Source organism: Salarias fasciatus, chromosome 12, assembly GCF_902148845.1.
Source record: "Salarias fasciatus chromosome 12, fSalaFa1.1, whole genome shotgun sequence".
Taxonomy (NCBI): Eukaryota; Metazoa; Chordata; class Actinopteri; order Blenniiformes; family Blenniidae; genus Salarias; species Salarias fasciatus.
In genome coordinates this window covers 23754738-23772203 of record NC_043756.1, presented here as the reverse complement: position 1 = coordinate 23772203, position 17466 = coordinate 23754738, and the positions used below count along the sequence as shown (strand labels likewise).

General features: G+C 44.9%; 1 protein-coding gene across 3 annotated transcripts in view; it reads right to left on the bottom strand.

Moving 5' to 3' along the window:
* The window catches only part of wdfy3 (WD repeat and FYVE domain containing 3), a 66831-nt gene that overhangs the window by 7533 nt on the left and 41832 nt on the right, over nucleotides 1–17466 (bottom strand). For 2 of the 3 annotated variants that reach the window (XM_030105205.1, XM_030105207.1), the window contains 31 exons: nucleotides 17159–17253; nucleotides 16951–17071; nucleotides 16609–16826; nucleotides 14023–14219; nucleotides 13783–13917; nucleotides 13333–13512; nucleotides 12984–13217; nucleotides 12211–12310; nucleotides 11766–11926; nucleotides 11332–11561; nucleotides 9974–10083; nucleotides 9498–9680; nucleotides 8258–8415; nucleotides 8101–8178; nucleotides 7755–7985; nucleotides 5982–6150; nucleotides 5726–5889; nucleotides 5476–5624; nucleotides 4248–4368; nucleotides 3667–3752; nucleotides 3402–3482; nucleotides 3263–3317; nucleotides 3068–3187; nucleotides 2871–2988; nucleotides 2628–2734; nucleotides 2399–2552; nucleotides 2223–2314; nucleotides 1939–2151; nucleotides 1632–1773; nucleotides 1013–1167; nucleotides 56–214 (listed from right to left, as the gene is read on the bottom strand). In XM_030105205.1, the coding sequence (XP_029961065.1) occupies nucleotides 56–214; nucleotides 1013–1167; nucleotides 1632–1773; nucleotides 1939–2151; nucleotides 2223–2314; nucleotides 2399–2552; nucleotides 2628–2734; nucleotides 2871–2988; nucleotides 3068–3187; nucleotides 3263–3317; nucleotides 3402–3482; nucleotides 3667–3752; nucleotides 4248–4368; nucleotides 5476–5624; nucleotides 5726–5889; nucleotides 5982–6150; nucleotides 7755–7985; nucleotides 8101–8178; nucleotides 8258–8415; nucleotides 9498–9680; nucleotides 9974–10083; nucleotides 11332–11561; nucleotides 11766–11926; nucleotides 12211–12310; nucleotides 12984–13217; nucleotides 13333–13512; nucleotides 13783–13917; nucleotides 14023–14219; nucleotides 16609–16826; nucleotides 16951–17071; nucleotides 17159–17253 (4516 nt within the window). The remainder of the gene's footprint in view (nucleotides 1–55; nucleotides 215–1012; nucleotides 1168–1631; nucleotides 1774–1938; nucleotides 2152–2222; nucleotides 2315–2398; nucleotides 2553–2627; nucleotides 2735–2870; nucleotides 2989–3067; nucleotides 3188–3262; nucleotides 3318–3401; nucleotides 3483–3666; nucleotides 3753–4247; nucleotides 4369–5475; nucleotides 5625–5725; nucleotides 5890–5981; nucleotides 6151–7754; nucleotides 7986–8100; nucleotides 8179–8257; nucleotides 8416–9497; nucleotides 9681–9973; nucleotides 10084–11331; nucleotides 11562–11765; nucleotides 11927–12210; nucleotides 12311–12983; nucleotides 13218–13332; nucleotides 13513–13782; nucleotides 13918–14022; nucleotides 14220–16608; nucleotides 16827–16950; nucleotides 17072–17158; nucleotides 17254–17466) is intronic. The other variant, XM_030105206.1, reaches the window with a different exon arrangement.

The following is a 17466-nucleotide window of genomic DNA, read 5'->3' as shown; positions in this document are numbered from 1 at the left end:
ATAAAATGTGTGAATTTTGTGGAGTGAGTGCTGAAGAGAGGAGTGTGTTCTGTACCTGTTTGAGTGTGAGTGACTTGGCCCTCTCTTTGGAGTTGCCCGTCTCCCACACACAGATGGTGGTGGAGGTGCCTCCGGTCACCACCAGCTTCGGGTTGGGACAGATGGCGCAGAGGATCTGACCCCACTCAGACAGGCACTCGTAGACCACCAGGGCCTGAAACCAAGAGAGCGAGAGAAAATGAGAGACAGGGACGGCTCCCATCAATCATCAGCTCCAAACATCAGGTCCGTAGGCCAAAACCAGCGCACAAAAAGGTAAAACTCTTCATCAAACCACTGAGTAAATTGTAAAAATTTCAAACAAAACATCGATTATTAAAAAAACGAATTTCTTAAGAGTATCAGATAAATTTCTCATTCAAATAAAGAAATGATCGATGAATATGAGCCACTCCAGAAAGATCTAACCACATTGTGTCGCCTTTTCATAATTCACTTTAATGTTTACTACTGGATTTGTTCATCAGTTTACCAGCCTTGAAAATCTATAAATCAAAAAATTCTGTCTGCCAGTTACAGGCATTGAATTCAAAATCTGTCATGTCTTAGTATAGCAAAAAGGAAAAAAAAAGATCCTCTATTAGAGGAAAGCTTCATATTTTGAGAAGCATTATTCTAATGGAGGTTAACACTGATCTGAAACACACTTCAAAATCCTGATAAATTGAACAAAATGCTCCACTGACATTAAACTGGATCAGAATGACCTGGACTGACTCAAAGTGCAGTTTTACATAACACCAGCAGGGGGAGACATTGTATTATTATTTTACTTCAACTTGTGAGCTTCAAGATGAAAAATATGAAGAAAAAAAAACATGAATCAGAAACCAAAAAACTTAGCTTTGGCTTAAGAAACTATTTTTCCATGATGAAAACGGACCAAACAGCTGAAGTAACATTCATCCCTCTTTTTGCACCAGAAACATCAGGAATCGCTTTCAGAACCCACCTTGTCGGACTCGTAGTTGGCCGTTCTGCAGCTGAGGTCAGCGTAGCCCCAGGCGAAGGTTTTGCTCCACGTGGGGGGAACGAGAACTTTGTTCTGCTCCACAGCCAGGATGCCTTTGTCTGTGCTAACGATCTGACCCACCGGCTCCTTCAGCTCTGGATCGGAGCAGCACAGGAGAGATCTCATGTCAGGTTATGCAGAATAACTTTAAAGTCACAACACTGTTACTTAGACTTCAGGGTTTTTAGTGTATCAGTCATTGGAGACGGCTCAAGGAGTGACTGCATCTACAGGTTCCTCTAAATATCAAAAATCAAAAACTGTCCCTGATCAGATGCTGGCGATACAGTCTGAAAATCTTCAGCGTAAACTGAGTTTTGCAAGTGGAGCAGTGCGATGCCATCAAGATGCTCAAAATGGAGAGACACTGACAGATGTGACAGATGTGGAGTCACTGTATTTCATGGAGGGGTCACTTTTATCACTGTGACTTTTTGGTGTTATTTGAACCTGACATGAATAAAAGATCATATTCTTAAAAAAAAAAAACTATCCAAAAATTGTACCCAGATAACAGAAACAGGGAAGCAGTGAGTGTGGGTGAGTGGTGACCTTTCACCTTTCACTGGTGCCAGAGAAGGTCTGAGATTGTCCAGATGATGGAAGAAGATCTTGTCGCTGTTGGAGCTCGGAGGCATTCCCGCCACGTCACCGTTCGCTTTACTGCGGACCCGTTTGGGAGGGTGGGGCTTCTTAAAGAGCTGAAACACACACACAGCAAATCAACCACCGCACAGAGAGACACGGATATCTCCACCAAGATTAGAGATGGTAAGAATCTCTGAACCGAACCAAAGATTAAGAAAAAGGCTGTTAAGCACCGCTCTAACATGTAAACATGTAACATCTGCAGAAGCTCTTCTCACCTGTTTGGGGATTTGCCCGAAGTTGTTGATGAAGCCGATGGTGGCCGTCTCCTTGAGCGGGTCGTTGATGTTGTAGATGTCGACCTGGCCCTCGTAGAACAGGTGGTGGAAGACGTTGACGGCCTCCACGGCCGGCGGACCCTGCTGCTTGTAGCCGAAGATCAGGTCGATCCACTCGTGGAGGTGAGCCGACACGTAGTCGCACTCCAGCGCCTGCGGACACACCCAAGGTCAGCGCTCGCTCGGAGCTCTCAGATCAGGGAAAGCGTGTCGGCTTCTCCCACCTCTCTGTGGACCCGGATGAACTCCCGGGGGTCTCCTTTGGCCCAGGGCGGGAGGATGACATCGGCCAGCTTGGTGCCGTTCTGTTTGGCTCCTGGAGCAGAGCGGAAAAGGAAACATTAAGTCAACAAAGAAGAAGCGATACGTTTGAAAGTGTTCGGATGTCTCCGGGTCTGACCCAGGTCGAAGTTGTTGGAGTTCAGCAGGAACTCGGGCAGGTAGAAGAACTCAGGGATGAGCTCCTTGACGTCGGCCATGTTGTGTTTGGAGGCCGAGAGCCAGGCTTCACGCACGCTGTGGAACATCCTGTCGGCCAGGTCGAAGTGGCCGCCCTGGAAACACACAAGCCGCTCCTTCACTCTCCGCTCGAGGCACTCAACAGAAAACTCAGCAAGTTCAGTTCAAACCTGAAGTCTGAGGAAAATCTGTGTGAACGGCTCCATCCGAACCAGATAGGACGCCACGATCATGGCTGAGGAGTAGTGCGTGCCGTAGTGATACGCTGGAGTTTCCCCTGGTGGGACAGAGTTTACGGGTTGAGCTTTAAAAACATCTAAAGCTGTGTGATAGCACCTGTAAGCTGCTAAACAAGCTTAAATGAGGAGATATGAGGTGCAGGGTGTCTGTTGGTCCAGTGTTGGGGGTCTCACCGTTGGGGTCTTCCCAGTCCTTGTACCTCTTCTTGTACTGCGTGAGGCGGTCGTCGGTCTGGGCGCCCATCGGCTTGGAGAGGTTACGGAACGTCTTGGGGTTATTCAGGTCCAGCTCCTGTTCACAAAAATCAATGGAAACATTTGGAAACGGTTTGGACTTAAATGTCGTCACAGAGATTAAAGCTGTTCCTCACTTCGGAGTCGAAGTCGGCCAGGATCCAGGGGAAGACGGGATACTGCATCAGATCGTTGTACGATCGTCCCGCCAGCGTGTTCAGATGCATCAGGTACTGGAAGTTACTGATCTCTCCTCTCTGGAAACCAGATGAAACCAGTTATCATCCCATCCATCTGCAGAAGCTGCTCATGCCTTGAATCAAAGTTCTTACCTCCCATCGCTGAGTCACCGACTTCTCACCCACCAACGTGCTGAGCAGTCCGGATCTGACCAGCACAAAGGCAGAGAAGATATTACAAGAAGTTTGGCAATAACTAAAGTTTAGGTAAAGTCAGGAATGAAGGCGTTACCCCTGTTCCACACTGGTGTTCGGCCTCTGGCCTGAAACTGACTCCGAGCTGTCGGCCAAGGAGGGAACCACGGCCAAGAACCTGCAGGGGGGCAAACGGGGGAATTTACAGTCATGAATTTACAGTAACATGAATTCTGACAATGTGAGTCACGGCTGAATGAGCCGTTATCATGTAGCATCACTACATGATAACAGGCAAAGAGGCCATCGGCTTAAGGAAGCTTAAGACGAGAGGCTGTGGTGTCTCCAGCTGTGTTCGCTACCTTTGGTAAACTTTGTTGCGAACTCCTTTCTGGAAAGCCAGCAGGTAGTTTCTCCCGTCGGCCGAGAACACTTCCACCGCCATGGGCTGCGAGAAGAACATGCCAACAACATGTGAGTCAGTGACGTTACTGAAACTGAGCGCTCTGAACGTACCAAAGTGGGTCATTTGGGACAATGGAGGACTGCTGAGTTTCTGATGGACTGAAGTGGTTTCTTCCACTAATATGATTCGGACTACAAACTCTGTCTAGATCCTTTTCTGCACAACATCAGGTGAGCATTGAGCAATAATGTTAAAAGACAATAATTATATGATTCAGTATGAATGCAAACACTTGAATGTGCTTTTAGATTTATTTTTTTCAAACAGTTCTCTTGCTCTTAATTCACTTTTCTGTCTCATCTGCAGTTTCTATTGTCAAAATTTCAAGCAGTTTGCCGACTTTATTTTTCCCTTTCATTTCTGGTATGTACAATTAATCCTGTCAATCAATTTAAACTTCTGTCACTGAATTGCAGTTCATGGTAGTTTGAGTCATTCTTATCTGAGTGAGTGTGAGTCAGTGGGGTTGAATCCCACCTGCAGCAGGTAGCGCCTCTTGTGAACCTCCTTGATGTCCTCGTAGGCGAAGATGCTGCATGTCCTCTTCAGCTGGCTCTGGCCCTGTCTGGCTCCTCTGGGGATGATGGCCTCGTGCAAACTGCACACACAGAGCACAACGTCGCTCAGATCAGATAAAAATACACCCGGCAGTGTTTTGCATTTAGAAAACGTTCAAATAGTGATTTCATGTTGTACCTTTTGGTGGTTATATTAGAAATTGCAGCTATATGATATGATATGCGATATGCTACCATTGTTTTTCTTGATAACTGATGTTAAAGCATGATAAAGTACTTTATATAACAGCATCCCTCAACTGCAGTTTCATCTACTCTGGAGTCTGCAGTCTTTTGGTGGAAATGATGATTTTTATACAGTCCAACTTGAATAGATGGTTTTATTTTTTTAAATTAACTGCCTTTTTATCTCCTCTTCAGCGAAAAGAAACAAAAATACAAGAAGAAACAACCTCTGCTGCATCAAAAGAAAAACTGTGTGGAAGTTCATGGAAAAAGTTAAAAGCAGTCTAAGATCATTTTTGGCTCCTTTCCCACTTCTCTCTAAGGGAAAAGGTGGAGTGAGCTCCCGGAGAGGATGAATATGTAAAAAGCTGCGACGCATGCTCCATCGGCAGCATGACTTCATCCACACACTGCAGCATTCAGAGGAATGAAGTCACGAAATCATCCTCTGCTGTCAGCTGAGACACACCGAAAAACCACGAGGGGATCGGATTACTGACGGCATGAAGGCTGCGCTCAAAAACACATCCTCAAAGAGAGCTTCTGTCCAACTCTGTGGACATTATATCACGATGGGAAAAGGAAGTGAAGTCAAGTCAAGCAAGGAGCTGTCCACAGATCCTTCACACATTTCCTGGTTATGTATTAAATTACAATCACTGTAGAACCAGTTTATTCATATTTTTGAGAAGTGTTAATGTTAAAAAATACCTGAGGACCCTCAAACTGTGCAACTGGGGATAATTTTCAGTGATGTAGCTTTAAAAACTTGTACATTTCTAATTTCCTGACAGTTGCAACTAACGGAAAAAAAAAAGAATATAAAAATTAAAGCAATCATGAAACACTGGAGACTGGGAGCAATCACATCTTCAAATCAGAGGATAATCCATTAGTACACTGGTTTAATGCAGTGTTTTAACTAAATACAGCCTCAGAAAGGTCTAAATGAGTGCTGGTACTTTGGTGGCAGCGTGTCGATGTCTCGGATCTCTCGGGACACGGTCATGGTGTAGCCGTCGATGACGTAGAAGTGCTCCTTCCCGAACAGCAGCAGACCCTCGCTGGTGTCCAGACCCTGCACCCGGGCACAGCGGTACATGTGCTGGATCTGGATCAGAGGACGGGACGAGAAAACGGGCCGTGGTCAGTTTAAGAACCATTAAGGAAAGCCGATCATATGTGTGTGTGTGTGTGTGTGTTTGTCCCGACCTTCTCCCCCTCCTCCAGGAGGCGCAGCAGCGACGTGTTGTCGGTCCTCTGCTCCTCCTCTGGACCCCCGGACTCCAGCAGCTGCTCCTGCAGCTGCTCCTGGCTGTCCTCGTCCGCCCCGTCCGCCGTGGAGCGGGACCTCTTCAGAGGAGCCTTCACCAGGCCTGCGGAGCAGCACAGACAGGTTAACGAGGAGGGGAGGGGCAGAGGGGGTGCCCAGCTCTCTTTAGCATTTTTTCTTCCTTAGCGTCTGCACCTTTGACCCTGGCGATGGTGTCCTCTCCGTGCTCCGGCTCGTGCTGGGCGGTCTCTCCCTCCGTGCTGTGCTCCACAGAGTGCTGGTACATGCCGGGGTTCCCCGACAGGAGGCGCATGTAGTACTCCTTACTGTCGTAGCTGATGGCTCGTCTGTAGCGCAGAGGCTTCTGCAGGAGGGAGAGGAAAGAGGTGAGACTCAGTTTCCATGTAAATGGACACTGTTCTCAAAACTTTCGAGACAAGAAAACAATAACAATGTGCTTTCACTTGAAAAGTTACCATGTAAACAGGGTCTAAAACACTTCTGCTTCCAAACAATCAAACATTAGTATGAAAATATGCAAGTTGAACACTATCACACAAAACAAAAAAAAATCAAAATTTTTTTCTCCTTGGATGTGTTAGACAAACATAAAATGTTCCAAAACATGCGTAAACAATCAAAACTGATATATATAAGACCACATGGGACAGAAGTATTGCAGTTTGTATCAAATGCAGGGCTTCCAGTTCAGAAGACAGGTCTGACAGGAGGGTTAAGAGTCGTCTTGCAGAAAGTTTGGAGTCCTTCGGAGAACTTTGGGAAACCTCAGACCTCCGACAACACGAGAGAGGAAACCAGTGAAGGAGAGCAGAGCTGGTTCTTCAGCGTCGCCTTCAGGTTTGGGTGGAACCGGTCCGTTACTGACATGCAGACACACCAAAACAAAACCAGGCAGGAGCAGGAGGGGGTCTCCTGGGGGGAGAGGGGGGGTACCTGGGCACGGTCAACCACAGCTGAGGGTATTAAAGGCACCAGAGGGGGGCAGGAGGGCTGCAGAGGGCAAAGACAGAGTATAAACCTCTTCCAACCTCAAGGGGACCCGACCGCTCGCTTTCTAATGTATGTCAGGGGTGTCAAACATAAGGCCCATGAGCCAAAAACAGCCTGCAAGAGGCTCCAAACCGGCCGCCGCTGTTTGACACTGTTTTACCAATTTCCAGGATGGAGCAGCGTTGAAAACAAAAGAGTTCTTTCACGTCAGATTAGAAGGGTTGAGCAGCTCCACCTGAGTCCAGACAGACAGCTTTAGAAAGGACTTTATGTAATGTTACATAACGTGAAAGTGGTTTCTATAAGCTTATTAAGAGATTAGCCCAATGAAGAAAACCAAAGTGTTTAAGTGGGGATTTGATGAAACAATCTTGAACAAGAAAGGAAACGGAAAATACAAAGTAAGAGTGGATGGCTTGTGATGATAATCAAGCCAAAACCCCCCAAGGCTTCTTCATGAACATCATTTAATAAGTTATGAATCTTTTTCTGATCCTAACTTCATAAATAACAGTGCACTTTCTCTTTTGGAACCCAGATTTAACAAATTCTTTCATTCCTTTAGGTTCTTCCGACTTGTGGTGTGTTTCTGTCAGGGGCGGTTAAATACAGATAAATGGTTAAATGCAGAGTGTGAATGCTCAGTGTATGGAAATTGATTATATTTGAAGAAAAACAGAAATAAAAGCCTTAAGCACACCAGCAGTCACACAATATTTAACACCTTCATGGTTTCATTTGAAACGATTGAAAACCAGAGACTATTGGCAGCTGTAATTAAAGACAGGAGGAATGCTGACGGATTTAATGTTCTCGAAAAAATTATGGAAATCCACGGGACCTGTGTCACCAAAACAAAAATTACTATTGGACTATTGGACTCAACCAGAAGACCCTGGTAACCTGAAGGTTTTAGTTTAAGCGTATTGATCATTAAACTCGTTCCTTTGCTCCCACCTGAGCAGGGTTGGAGCTGCCCTCCGTCTCGGGGATGTACGGGTAGTGGATGTAGAACATGTCGTTGCGGACCATCTTCTTCCTCATGCGGCACGGCCCCTCCGTCATCTCCAGCATGAACTTGTCCAGGTGGGAGCCGATGGGCGGCCCCCAGAGGCCGCGCTCCCGCAGCAGCTCGTACTCGATGGAGGACCACTCCTCCGTCACGTACTTCAGGGCGTTCTGCTGCCGCTGCGGAAAACAAACACGGGCCTTAGGTTTGGCACAACTGATCTCAATGTTCTGTTCACAGAGCTGGTTTTATATTTTTTCAGACAATTCTGAATTGTGTGCCCCCGCTGCCCACCTCTTGGTGCTCCTTGTACTGCATGGCCACCAGGTCTCGGACCACAGCGATGTGTGTGAACATCCACTGGAAGGTCTCCTGCGGGGGGGAGACAGACTGCAGTGAACCACAGGGGACAGACTGAGAGACACTGATCTGAGCCGGTGTTCCTCCGAACCTGCGCCGACAGGCTGTTCTTGTTCAGGCTGTTCTCCTTCTTGTTGCGACGGACGCCCGTCAGCTTGGACAGGCCGAAGCCGCTGCTGACGCGCGACAGCTTGGACTGCGTCGCCGGCGCCACGGCTTCTCCTCGACTGATGCACTTCTTCTCATGGACTGAACACGGCAGGCCGGGAGAGGACAGATTCATTATTCATCCTGTTACCAACAGTCATGAATGGCTAAAGAAGCTCTTTTCTACATTTCTTTTTCCTTCAGTTCATCTAACTTCAGTCTCAACATCTCCATTTTATTTGAACTTTACTTCCTCACCTTCTGTATTTATTTATGAAAAATAATGGTTTCTGACATTCTAACATCATTCACCTGCTTTTTTTCTCCGTATGTTCCTTCCTACTGTCATTTTTACCTTATACTTGACATTTTGTTAAAACTTTCACTGTCTTAACATTTGTCTCCATTCTCCAGATGAGTATTTTTTTGACAGTTTAGCTCAATTGTTGCTTTTTTCCCCCTAATTATTAAGACTTTCTTTTGTGACATTTCTTAGACACAATTCAACTTCACTGTCAAGATTTTTGCCTTTATTGTCAGATTATTTATTTGTTTGCAACAATTAGACTTCATATTTAACCTTTAATTTTTTTTTTAGTTTTTGTCACAATAAATACTTTAAAAAAGATAAATCAATTGATTAAAAATAGAACATTGAAATATTCCTAACTTCATTTTTAAGCAGTTACATGGCAACATTACAGCTTTTGTCTTATATATATTTTTTTAATTGCATTGTTCTTAAGATGTAGATTTTCTTTGTTTTTTTTTTTTTCTTTTTCCCAAACATGTAAACATTTTCAACAGTTTAAATCAGTGATGTCAAACGCATTTTAGTCGAGCTGCTTCATACGTCATAATTTTATCTTGAGTGGGTAAAACAGCATGAAAATAACCTTCAAATTTAAACTTTCAAGTTTTTCTCTGTTGTGGTTCAGAGTATGATAAAAATGTCTATATTATCACGAAAACCAATTCAACTGAAAATACTACAATCTCAACCTGACATTTTGAATTTATTCTCAACATTTCCCTTTAAAATGTTTTTTTTTTATTATTAACCCTAAACATTACTCAATGGAGCCTGAACACACCGTGGTGAACATGCTTCTGCATGTGTGCATTAGCTGGATATTGGCTCCAATAACAGTGGAAATGCATCCAGACTAAGCAGAACTTCTCACCCAGGTGGTTCTGCCAGCTCTTGAGGGCCGGCTCCTCCAGGGCGGGTCGGGCCGTCGCGATGTCCACGTGTCCCCTGTCGTTGCAGGGCAGAGACACTTTGAAGATGTCCTCCAGCATCTGGCGCTTGCTGTGCATCAGCTCCGTCCACACCCGGTTCACGGCCTTCAGCAGCAGCTGCCTCCCTGCAGGGGAGCCCACAGAAAGCCTCACCAAACGGACACTGACTTCATAAACGACGATGCAGGTGTCAAATACCAAGCCTGGTCTTGGGAGGCTTGGTACAGTTGAGAGAGGGACAGTTTGCTCTGAAACTGATACTGATTTCGGTGTTAAAGTCACCAATGAAAATAAAGGTGAAACTTCACACAAGTACGCTTAAATATTCTATAGATAAGATTCAGATTGTTGTGAAATTATTGTGAAGAAAACCAAAAATAAGTGAAAATGAGCAGAGTGGGGTGTAAACAACTCTCACCCTCGCTGACATCGTGGCTGTGTGTGGCGTCGGCTTCGTTCTCTGCAGGCATCATGACGTGCCAGGTGGTCATCCTGGCCTCCGCCTCCAGGCCGAAGCCCTCCACGCTGCTGCAAACACACACACACACACACCAGCTGAGCTCCATCGGGACACGCAGAGCCGGATCGTTCTCATGGCTCTCTGCGGAGGACCAGTGTCCTTTTGTGTGGTGTGAAAACATATTGTGTTCCCAGCATGGTGGGAAAGTGAGCCGCTGCCACAGTCTGTCTCCACGTGATCATAAAACCACACACGTGATCAGACCATGAGAGAGAGACTCTGACTCTACCAGCATGAAACACTGATAGAACACAGTTTCCAAAAAAGATGGGACGCTGAGAAAATATGGAAATAAAAAAGTTTGATGGGCAAAACAATCCAAGTAATTTTGACAAAAAGCTGAAAATCGAACTTGGAAAACTATGATTGTTACACACTGTGATGGAAATCACTGCCTGGAATCACAATATCTAAAAACCTTCACCTGTGAACACAGTCCATCACTGCATCTGCAAGTTAAGACTCGAAAAGATAAAAGACCATCCAGACTGTTCCCAGCACATCATTTGAGGGTCGCCTGCATGTTTTATGAAGGTTCCACTGAAACGGAACTGTATTTACAACACAGGCATGATTTTAATCAGGGATTGAACCGAGTCTGACCCACCGATTACACACACATCCTGAAAATAAGCCAAAGGAGCCAATGTGTTTTGGAATGAATCTTGCAGTTAGAATGCTTTTTACATAAAGTTTTACTATTCATAGATTTTTAGATTTTTTTTAGGTTTTAAAATAGGAAAATAGGAATATCTTCAGAGTGACGTGGACTCGGCACGGGGCCACTTCAGAGCATGAAGTCAGCTTTTTCAATGCAGGTTTTGATTATTTGGAGCAAAAGAGCCAACAGCTTTTATAAACACATTACGAGTAACAGCTTTTTAAAATCATTTCAGCAGCGGTACTCCGAGTAGTTTCTCCATTTTTTTGGGATAATTTTTTTCTTCATTTCTCTGTACACATCTGTCGGAACTATACACAGCCTCTCTACACACTCGGTCATATTTTGCGTCCAACAATCCATTTTCCAAACATTTTTTTTCTAATTTTTGCATATTTTCAACTGTAAATACATTGTAATTACACTATTTTACAAATAAACTTTTCATTAAATTGGAGGAGCTACATCCAGTGTGAGAGAAGAGGCAGCTAGTATTAGGAGATTTCGATTAAAACTTGTCAGTGTTTATAAGTGATCAATACTCTACGATGTTCACTGAACAAGCCTCCCCCACCCTCCCTCACTCAGGCCGTACCTCCCGCTGTGCAGGCAGATGAAGCAGTGGGCCAGGCAGGCCACGAAGTCCTGGTCGTGGTTCCCGGGTCCGAGCACCAGGTTGCGGTTGACGGTGAGGACCCGCAGCGCGTCCAGCAGGGCCACCTGCTGGGCCACCGTCTTGTGGGGCCGGCAGAGCTGGTAGAGCACGGTGCGGTTCAGGCAGTGGTAGATGGTGTCCAGGGAGAGGCCCTGCGAGCGCCGCTTGGACTGGAGGAGGAAGGCGAGAAAGTGAGATTAAAGCCGCTGTGGAAATACCACAGAAAGAAGATTTGTTTGAGCAACCGGGGCTGAACTGGGTTAAGTCGTCAGGGGGGAAGCTGTGAATGTGGCTTTGTTACCGCCGTGGTGTTATTTGAATGTACTGCAGAGCATTTGTAATGTCAGTCTCATCTGATCCCGTTCTGCTGTCACCTGTCCAATGAGCTGCACGATGAAGTCCACCACCAGCTTGGAGTCCTTGTTGAACATGCCCTGCCACAGCTTGTCCACCACCCGCTGGGTGAAGTAGAAGACGTTGTTGACCAGGATCTGATAGCTACCGCCGCTGCTGAGGGGCAGCGAGGCGTCCTCACCTGCAGGGAGACACAGCGGAACAGTCAACGAATATTGAATATTTTCCTTAATATAAGTGTTTTGACATTATTTTCTAAGATAAATCTTTAATTGTTTATTGAATACAATTGTGAGTAATACAAAAATATGATAAACCCAGTGCATAGTATTTTTTTTAAAAAACATTTTTTGCTGTCCAACCACATTTATGGAGATTCTAATTCATTATATTGCCGCAGTGTTGTTGGAGGTGTGTCGGACACGAAGATGTGTGTGTGCACTTTATGCATGTCTCAGTTCTGACCGAGGAGGACGTCGGCAGCCAGCAGATGCTCCATGACGCCGTCCAGGATGTTGGACTGAAACTCTTTCTGCTGAGTTCTGGTGGATCGTTCTGGAGAAGCCTGACGGAAAACACAAGAACAAAGAAAGGTTGCTACAAACACTGGTGATTACAACTTTTAGAAGATTTAATGAAGTGTAGGTGAATCACTCAAACAATGCTTCCTTTAATAAAAAAGGTTCCATTAGCAGCTACAGGGAGCAGTGATGGAGTTCCTCAGGATTCTGTGTTAGGACTGATACTGTTCACATGATTCCCCAGGAAATACTATTTTCAGAAGGTGTCCCGGTCATTCAAGTGCCATGAATATATTATAAAACACAGTTCTGAAAAGGACTGAATTTCACCAAAAAACTTTACAAAGATCAAATGTTTTTACTTTCTCTTTTGCTTTCTTAGTTGATAAGAGAAGAAAATATGACTTGCAAGGAAATCAAAGAGTAAAAATTTGAAAAACTGACAAGATTTTGCATAAATGTCTTCTCTGACAAGCATTAACTTTAAGATTCTTCTTGAAATAAAGTGTTCCTCATTGGATGTAGGAGAGGAAATCAAAGTATGTGACTGTTTTTAATGAAAAATTCAAGCTTTTTGAGGTTATTTCTTGAATATAAAAAGGGTTCAAATATAAATATCCTCCTGAAGTTCAGCTAAATCCACAGCAATTTACTGATTGCTATGATTTAGAAGATGTGCAGGATGACCGGCTCACCACAGCAGCTGGAGCCTCTTACCTCCAGCAGCATGTCGATGATGGGCGTCTGCTTGCTGGCCGGGGTCATGCACAGGTTGTCCATGATCAGAACCCTCATGAAGTCGAAGACGTACTTCTTGGCCGGGTGGTTGGTCAGGGACGTCTTGGAGCCCACGTTGCAGTACTCCGACTGGCTGCGGTTCATTCCGGAATCCCCGGCGAAGGCCTTGAACTCCTCGATGGGGGAGCCGGCTTCATCGTCCAGGTCACTCACCTGGGGGAGAGCAGCTACAGTTATAACAAGTCACCACTTCTACAACATCTCATATACAGTTGCAATAGAAAACGTTCCCATTAGAGGGAACAGTCAGAGTGAGGGAGGCACCGACCATCTCAGAGTAGGGCCTGATGTTGAAGGGGAAGACCGAGGCTGCCAGCGCACAGAGGAACTCGGGGCTGTGCCACATGGGCCCCAGGTCGGGCACGTTGTGGTAAAGGTATCTGAAGAACTGCATGAGAGTGACGGGGTACTCTCTGAGCCAGGAGCCCTCCTCCTCCGACTGCCACGGCTGGACGGAGCACAACACGAGCACAGGTCAGGCACGGGAAGCACAACAGGCTGACCACTGTAGGGCTTGCTTTTAGATATCAACAATGCTGAAAAGATTATAGATTTAATGAGCATTATTGCACATAAAATATCCCTCCTTCCTGAATTAGCTTCCATCAAACCTCTTTAAAGAGCACTTTGCCTGCCCGAGGACGGCATCCCGTGCTTGTAATTTGACACCTGGCACTAAAACACTTTGACTCGTCTTTGCGTTTGGTCGGGTCCTCACCAGGTTGAGCATGCTGCGCAGCATGGCCAGCAGCAGGAAGGCGGCCTCGGTGCACACGCTGTGGATGGAGCCCACCACCGTCCCGCTGGAGGCCGGCATCCCGAAGATAAAGGTCCAGATAGAGTCCAGGTCGAACTGAGAGAGCAGACACACACACTGGGTAACAGATTTTCACCGGTAACCGTGGGATAAATGGCATTTATGGAAGAAAAGGGATAAGAGAAGGTAGGGTGTACTAACATGTACCTGCAGGCTGTCCGGCAGCTCGGTGACCGGCTGCTGCAGGAACAGAGCCATGAGCAGGAAGTACAGCTCGGGCACGTTGGTGTGTTTGGGCAGCAGCGTCTGCAGCACGGGGAACCCCGGGAAGTGGCAGGCGTCCCGGTTGATCTCGCGCAGAGTGGAGCGGCCGCCGGCACTGCGGCCCACGTTGAACCCTGGACGCAGCAGCGGTTTTTACAGTTTACAGACCGGATCAATGCAAACAGTGTGAACAAAGACTGTGGCTGCAGGCTGAGAGAAGCGGGGTTATAGAGGAGGATCCAACTGTGCACCATCTAAAGCGGGGGTGTCAAACCACACAGTGCCATCAAACCAGAGTACACACTGTGAAAAATTGCCATTTTTTTTTGCATAATGTTTCACATCTGCTTCTGAAAATTGCTACAATGTCATTATAAAGTTATTTTAATGATACTTTGTGGTGTGAAATACAATGAATTTTTTTTCAAAAAAAAACTTTATTTTGCATGCAAACTCACACTGACCGCATGGCCTTGAGGCTGATGCGAATTTGTTAGCTTTCAGGGCAGAATCGCTGATATCTCAGCTCAGGTCTCAATGTTATGTTAAAAGAAAAATTTGTTGTAAATTTGATGGTTTCTTTGCAATGTTTTCCCTTTTTTGGTTCACGGGCCTCATGTTTGACACCCCCGATCTAAAGGGTTGGATTTATGTATCGCGCTGGGAGCAATACAACAAATCTGAATGAAACTAAGGGTTTCAACTCAAAAGCTTATCTAGAAAAAAAATGCTAAATATGTCCAGGTTACGATTCAAAATCATAATAATTGCTGTCACTGAACTGTAAGAAAAATAACACAAAATTCTGATGCTGGCCTGAAATAATCTAAGGTTAAAATGAGAAATATTGGGTCAAAACAAATCAATAAATAAAACCTTATGGGTGACACAACATCGACAGCTGGAGGGTTAAACAAAACCAGCAGAAATCTCTCAGCTTTCCCCAAAAACCACATCAGGAGAAAAATAAAAAGAGCTTTAATAAGCAACACATTGATAAATGTGCTTTGACTGAATATTTTCCTGAAGTGGAACCACTTTTTGACGGAATATCTGAAAGGCAGTGCCCCATTTTTAGATTATGGAGATCAAAATCTTGAAAATTAACTGGGATGTTTCAGAGTCGAAAAATTCCAAGTGAAAAACAGCAAACAAGTCAGTGGATCAAAGAAAAGTTTAAAAAAAATGTTCACAGATTAAAAAGAGAGAAAAACAAAACAGAGCTAAATAATCAGATGTGAATCATTAAATTTGTTTCAAACAGTGTTGATATTTAAAAAAAAGGGAAAATGTTGTATTTTTGGGGGATAAAAATCTTTCAGCAGGTCAAAGAAAGTAAAAACGTCTTCCTTTGTTTTTTTTTGTTTTTTTTTTTCAAACTCTCTAATAAGCCAGGTTACTATTCACGAACAGTGACTCTCAACCTGAAAACTAAAATAAAAAGGAACTCTGCCATCACAATAATTTCTCATAAAACTCCTCTTTTGTTGTGGGATCATCCTCCATAAAACCAGCAGATTTCCCCAGTAAAATTTAAAGCTGCTCCAGACTCCAGAGTCGATCCAGATCTACACTGAATCAGAAAAGGATATATTAGTGCTGATATTTGAATTTTTCCAATCAGGAAAACTGAGGAATCAAGAAATGTTGAATCTACAGTTTAAAAATACATTAGTACAGCATCTTAATATACAGTCTAATGCAGCCACGAGTGTGACCATAAATATGTACACTTTGTATATTTCAAGAGATTTTTCAGCACAAATGCAGCAAAAATAAATAAAAAAAAACTAGAATTTGTGGTGAAAGGTAATCTTTCTCTCTGAAATTATCAATTTATCCTGAAAAAATGATTTATTCATTATTAAATATTTAATATTTAGTTTTGAGCTTCTATCAGGAATGGATTTCTTTGTTCAGTATGAAGACACGAAGCAAAAAAATGTGAACAAATGCCACTTTTGACAACTTTAATAAGTCACAGCTGAGTAAATATGTAACTCCGGGCTAATTATTTTACAATATAAACGAGTAATTATGTTTTCTTTATGACGTTTTTATATATATTGGAAACATTTGGATTCTAAGTGACTTGAAGATGTTTATCTTAAAAGTCGGGTACATTGAAATTACTAGTATAAAATTTAAGACTTCCAGTTAGTTATAGTCTGCTGGTTTCATAGAGAGAGACCCCAAACAGAACCAGGTTATTTCCTCAGTCTGCTCGATCATTTGAAGAGTTTTGAGGAGGAAACCAGTCGAGAACCACTGTTCTGGGAGGAACTACGGAGAGCAGGAGGGCACAAACAGTAGAGAGGACCAACCCTTGGCTCTGCGGCACACAAACTGAGCCGCTCTGTGTTTACTGAAGGACGGCCAGCTCCGACGGAGAGCGCTGCCCGCGTGGGGGGAGGCGTCTGCTGCCGTCGGCCGCGACACAACACACAGTGTTTACAGCAGAAACCGGCACTTTGAGAGACATTCACCCACAGAGGAGATCTCCATTTTACCCCCCCGACTCACCCAGCACGGTGCCGATCTTGTTGGTGAGGACGGAGTCGGTGTGGTCCAGCCAGCCGCCGCCGCACAGGCCCTCCTTGAAGCGGTTGAGGATGGACTGGTTGGACAGCAGCACCACCAGGATCCACAGGGCGGCCGTCACCGTGCTGGAGTGCAGGTGCTCCTCCATGAACATCAGCAGCCAGTCGAAGCCGAGCGTCCGCACCAGCTCGTCACAAGCCCTGCGTGGGGGGGTCAAACCACCGCATTAGAATTAAGAGGAATTTTTCTTTTGTCATAAAAATGCAGAAAAGCAATTTTTAAAATCTTTAAAAAAAATTCAAACTCATGAGGGAAGTGTCGTACTGAGCGTTGACTGAGCACTTCTCCTTGGTGGTGAACAGCAGTCGGAGCAGGTTGTCCAGCAGCCGGTTCCTCAGCAGGATGAGGTTGGCCGACAGGAGGCCGCCGAAGTCGTCCTCGTTCCCTGGAATCAGAAGAGATCCACCTTCAGACCTTCAGGCCTGCAAGGTCTGAATACCGACTTCAACACTGGCATCTCCGTCACTGTTACCTCCGTCCAGCTTCTCCTCGTTGTTGATCTCCATGACGACGAATTTCTCGCAGACGGCGAATGTGGGCAGAGTGGAGGAGATGAACTGACCGAACCTGAGAGGAGGAAAAAGTTATAACTTTTAGGTTCTGATACAAAAAAACAACACATTTTTATCTCATCATGAGCTGTCGTGTTCAAAACATTGAATAATACTGAAATATTCTCTTGCACAACTAAGAAATTTACAATTAAATCCCCTCTATTGTCTTTTAATGGACAGACTTTGAAGTATCAGCGCTCTGAAGTGATCCCGGATGTCCAGATAA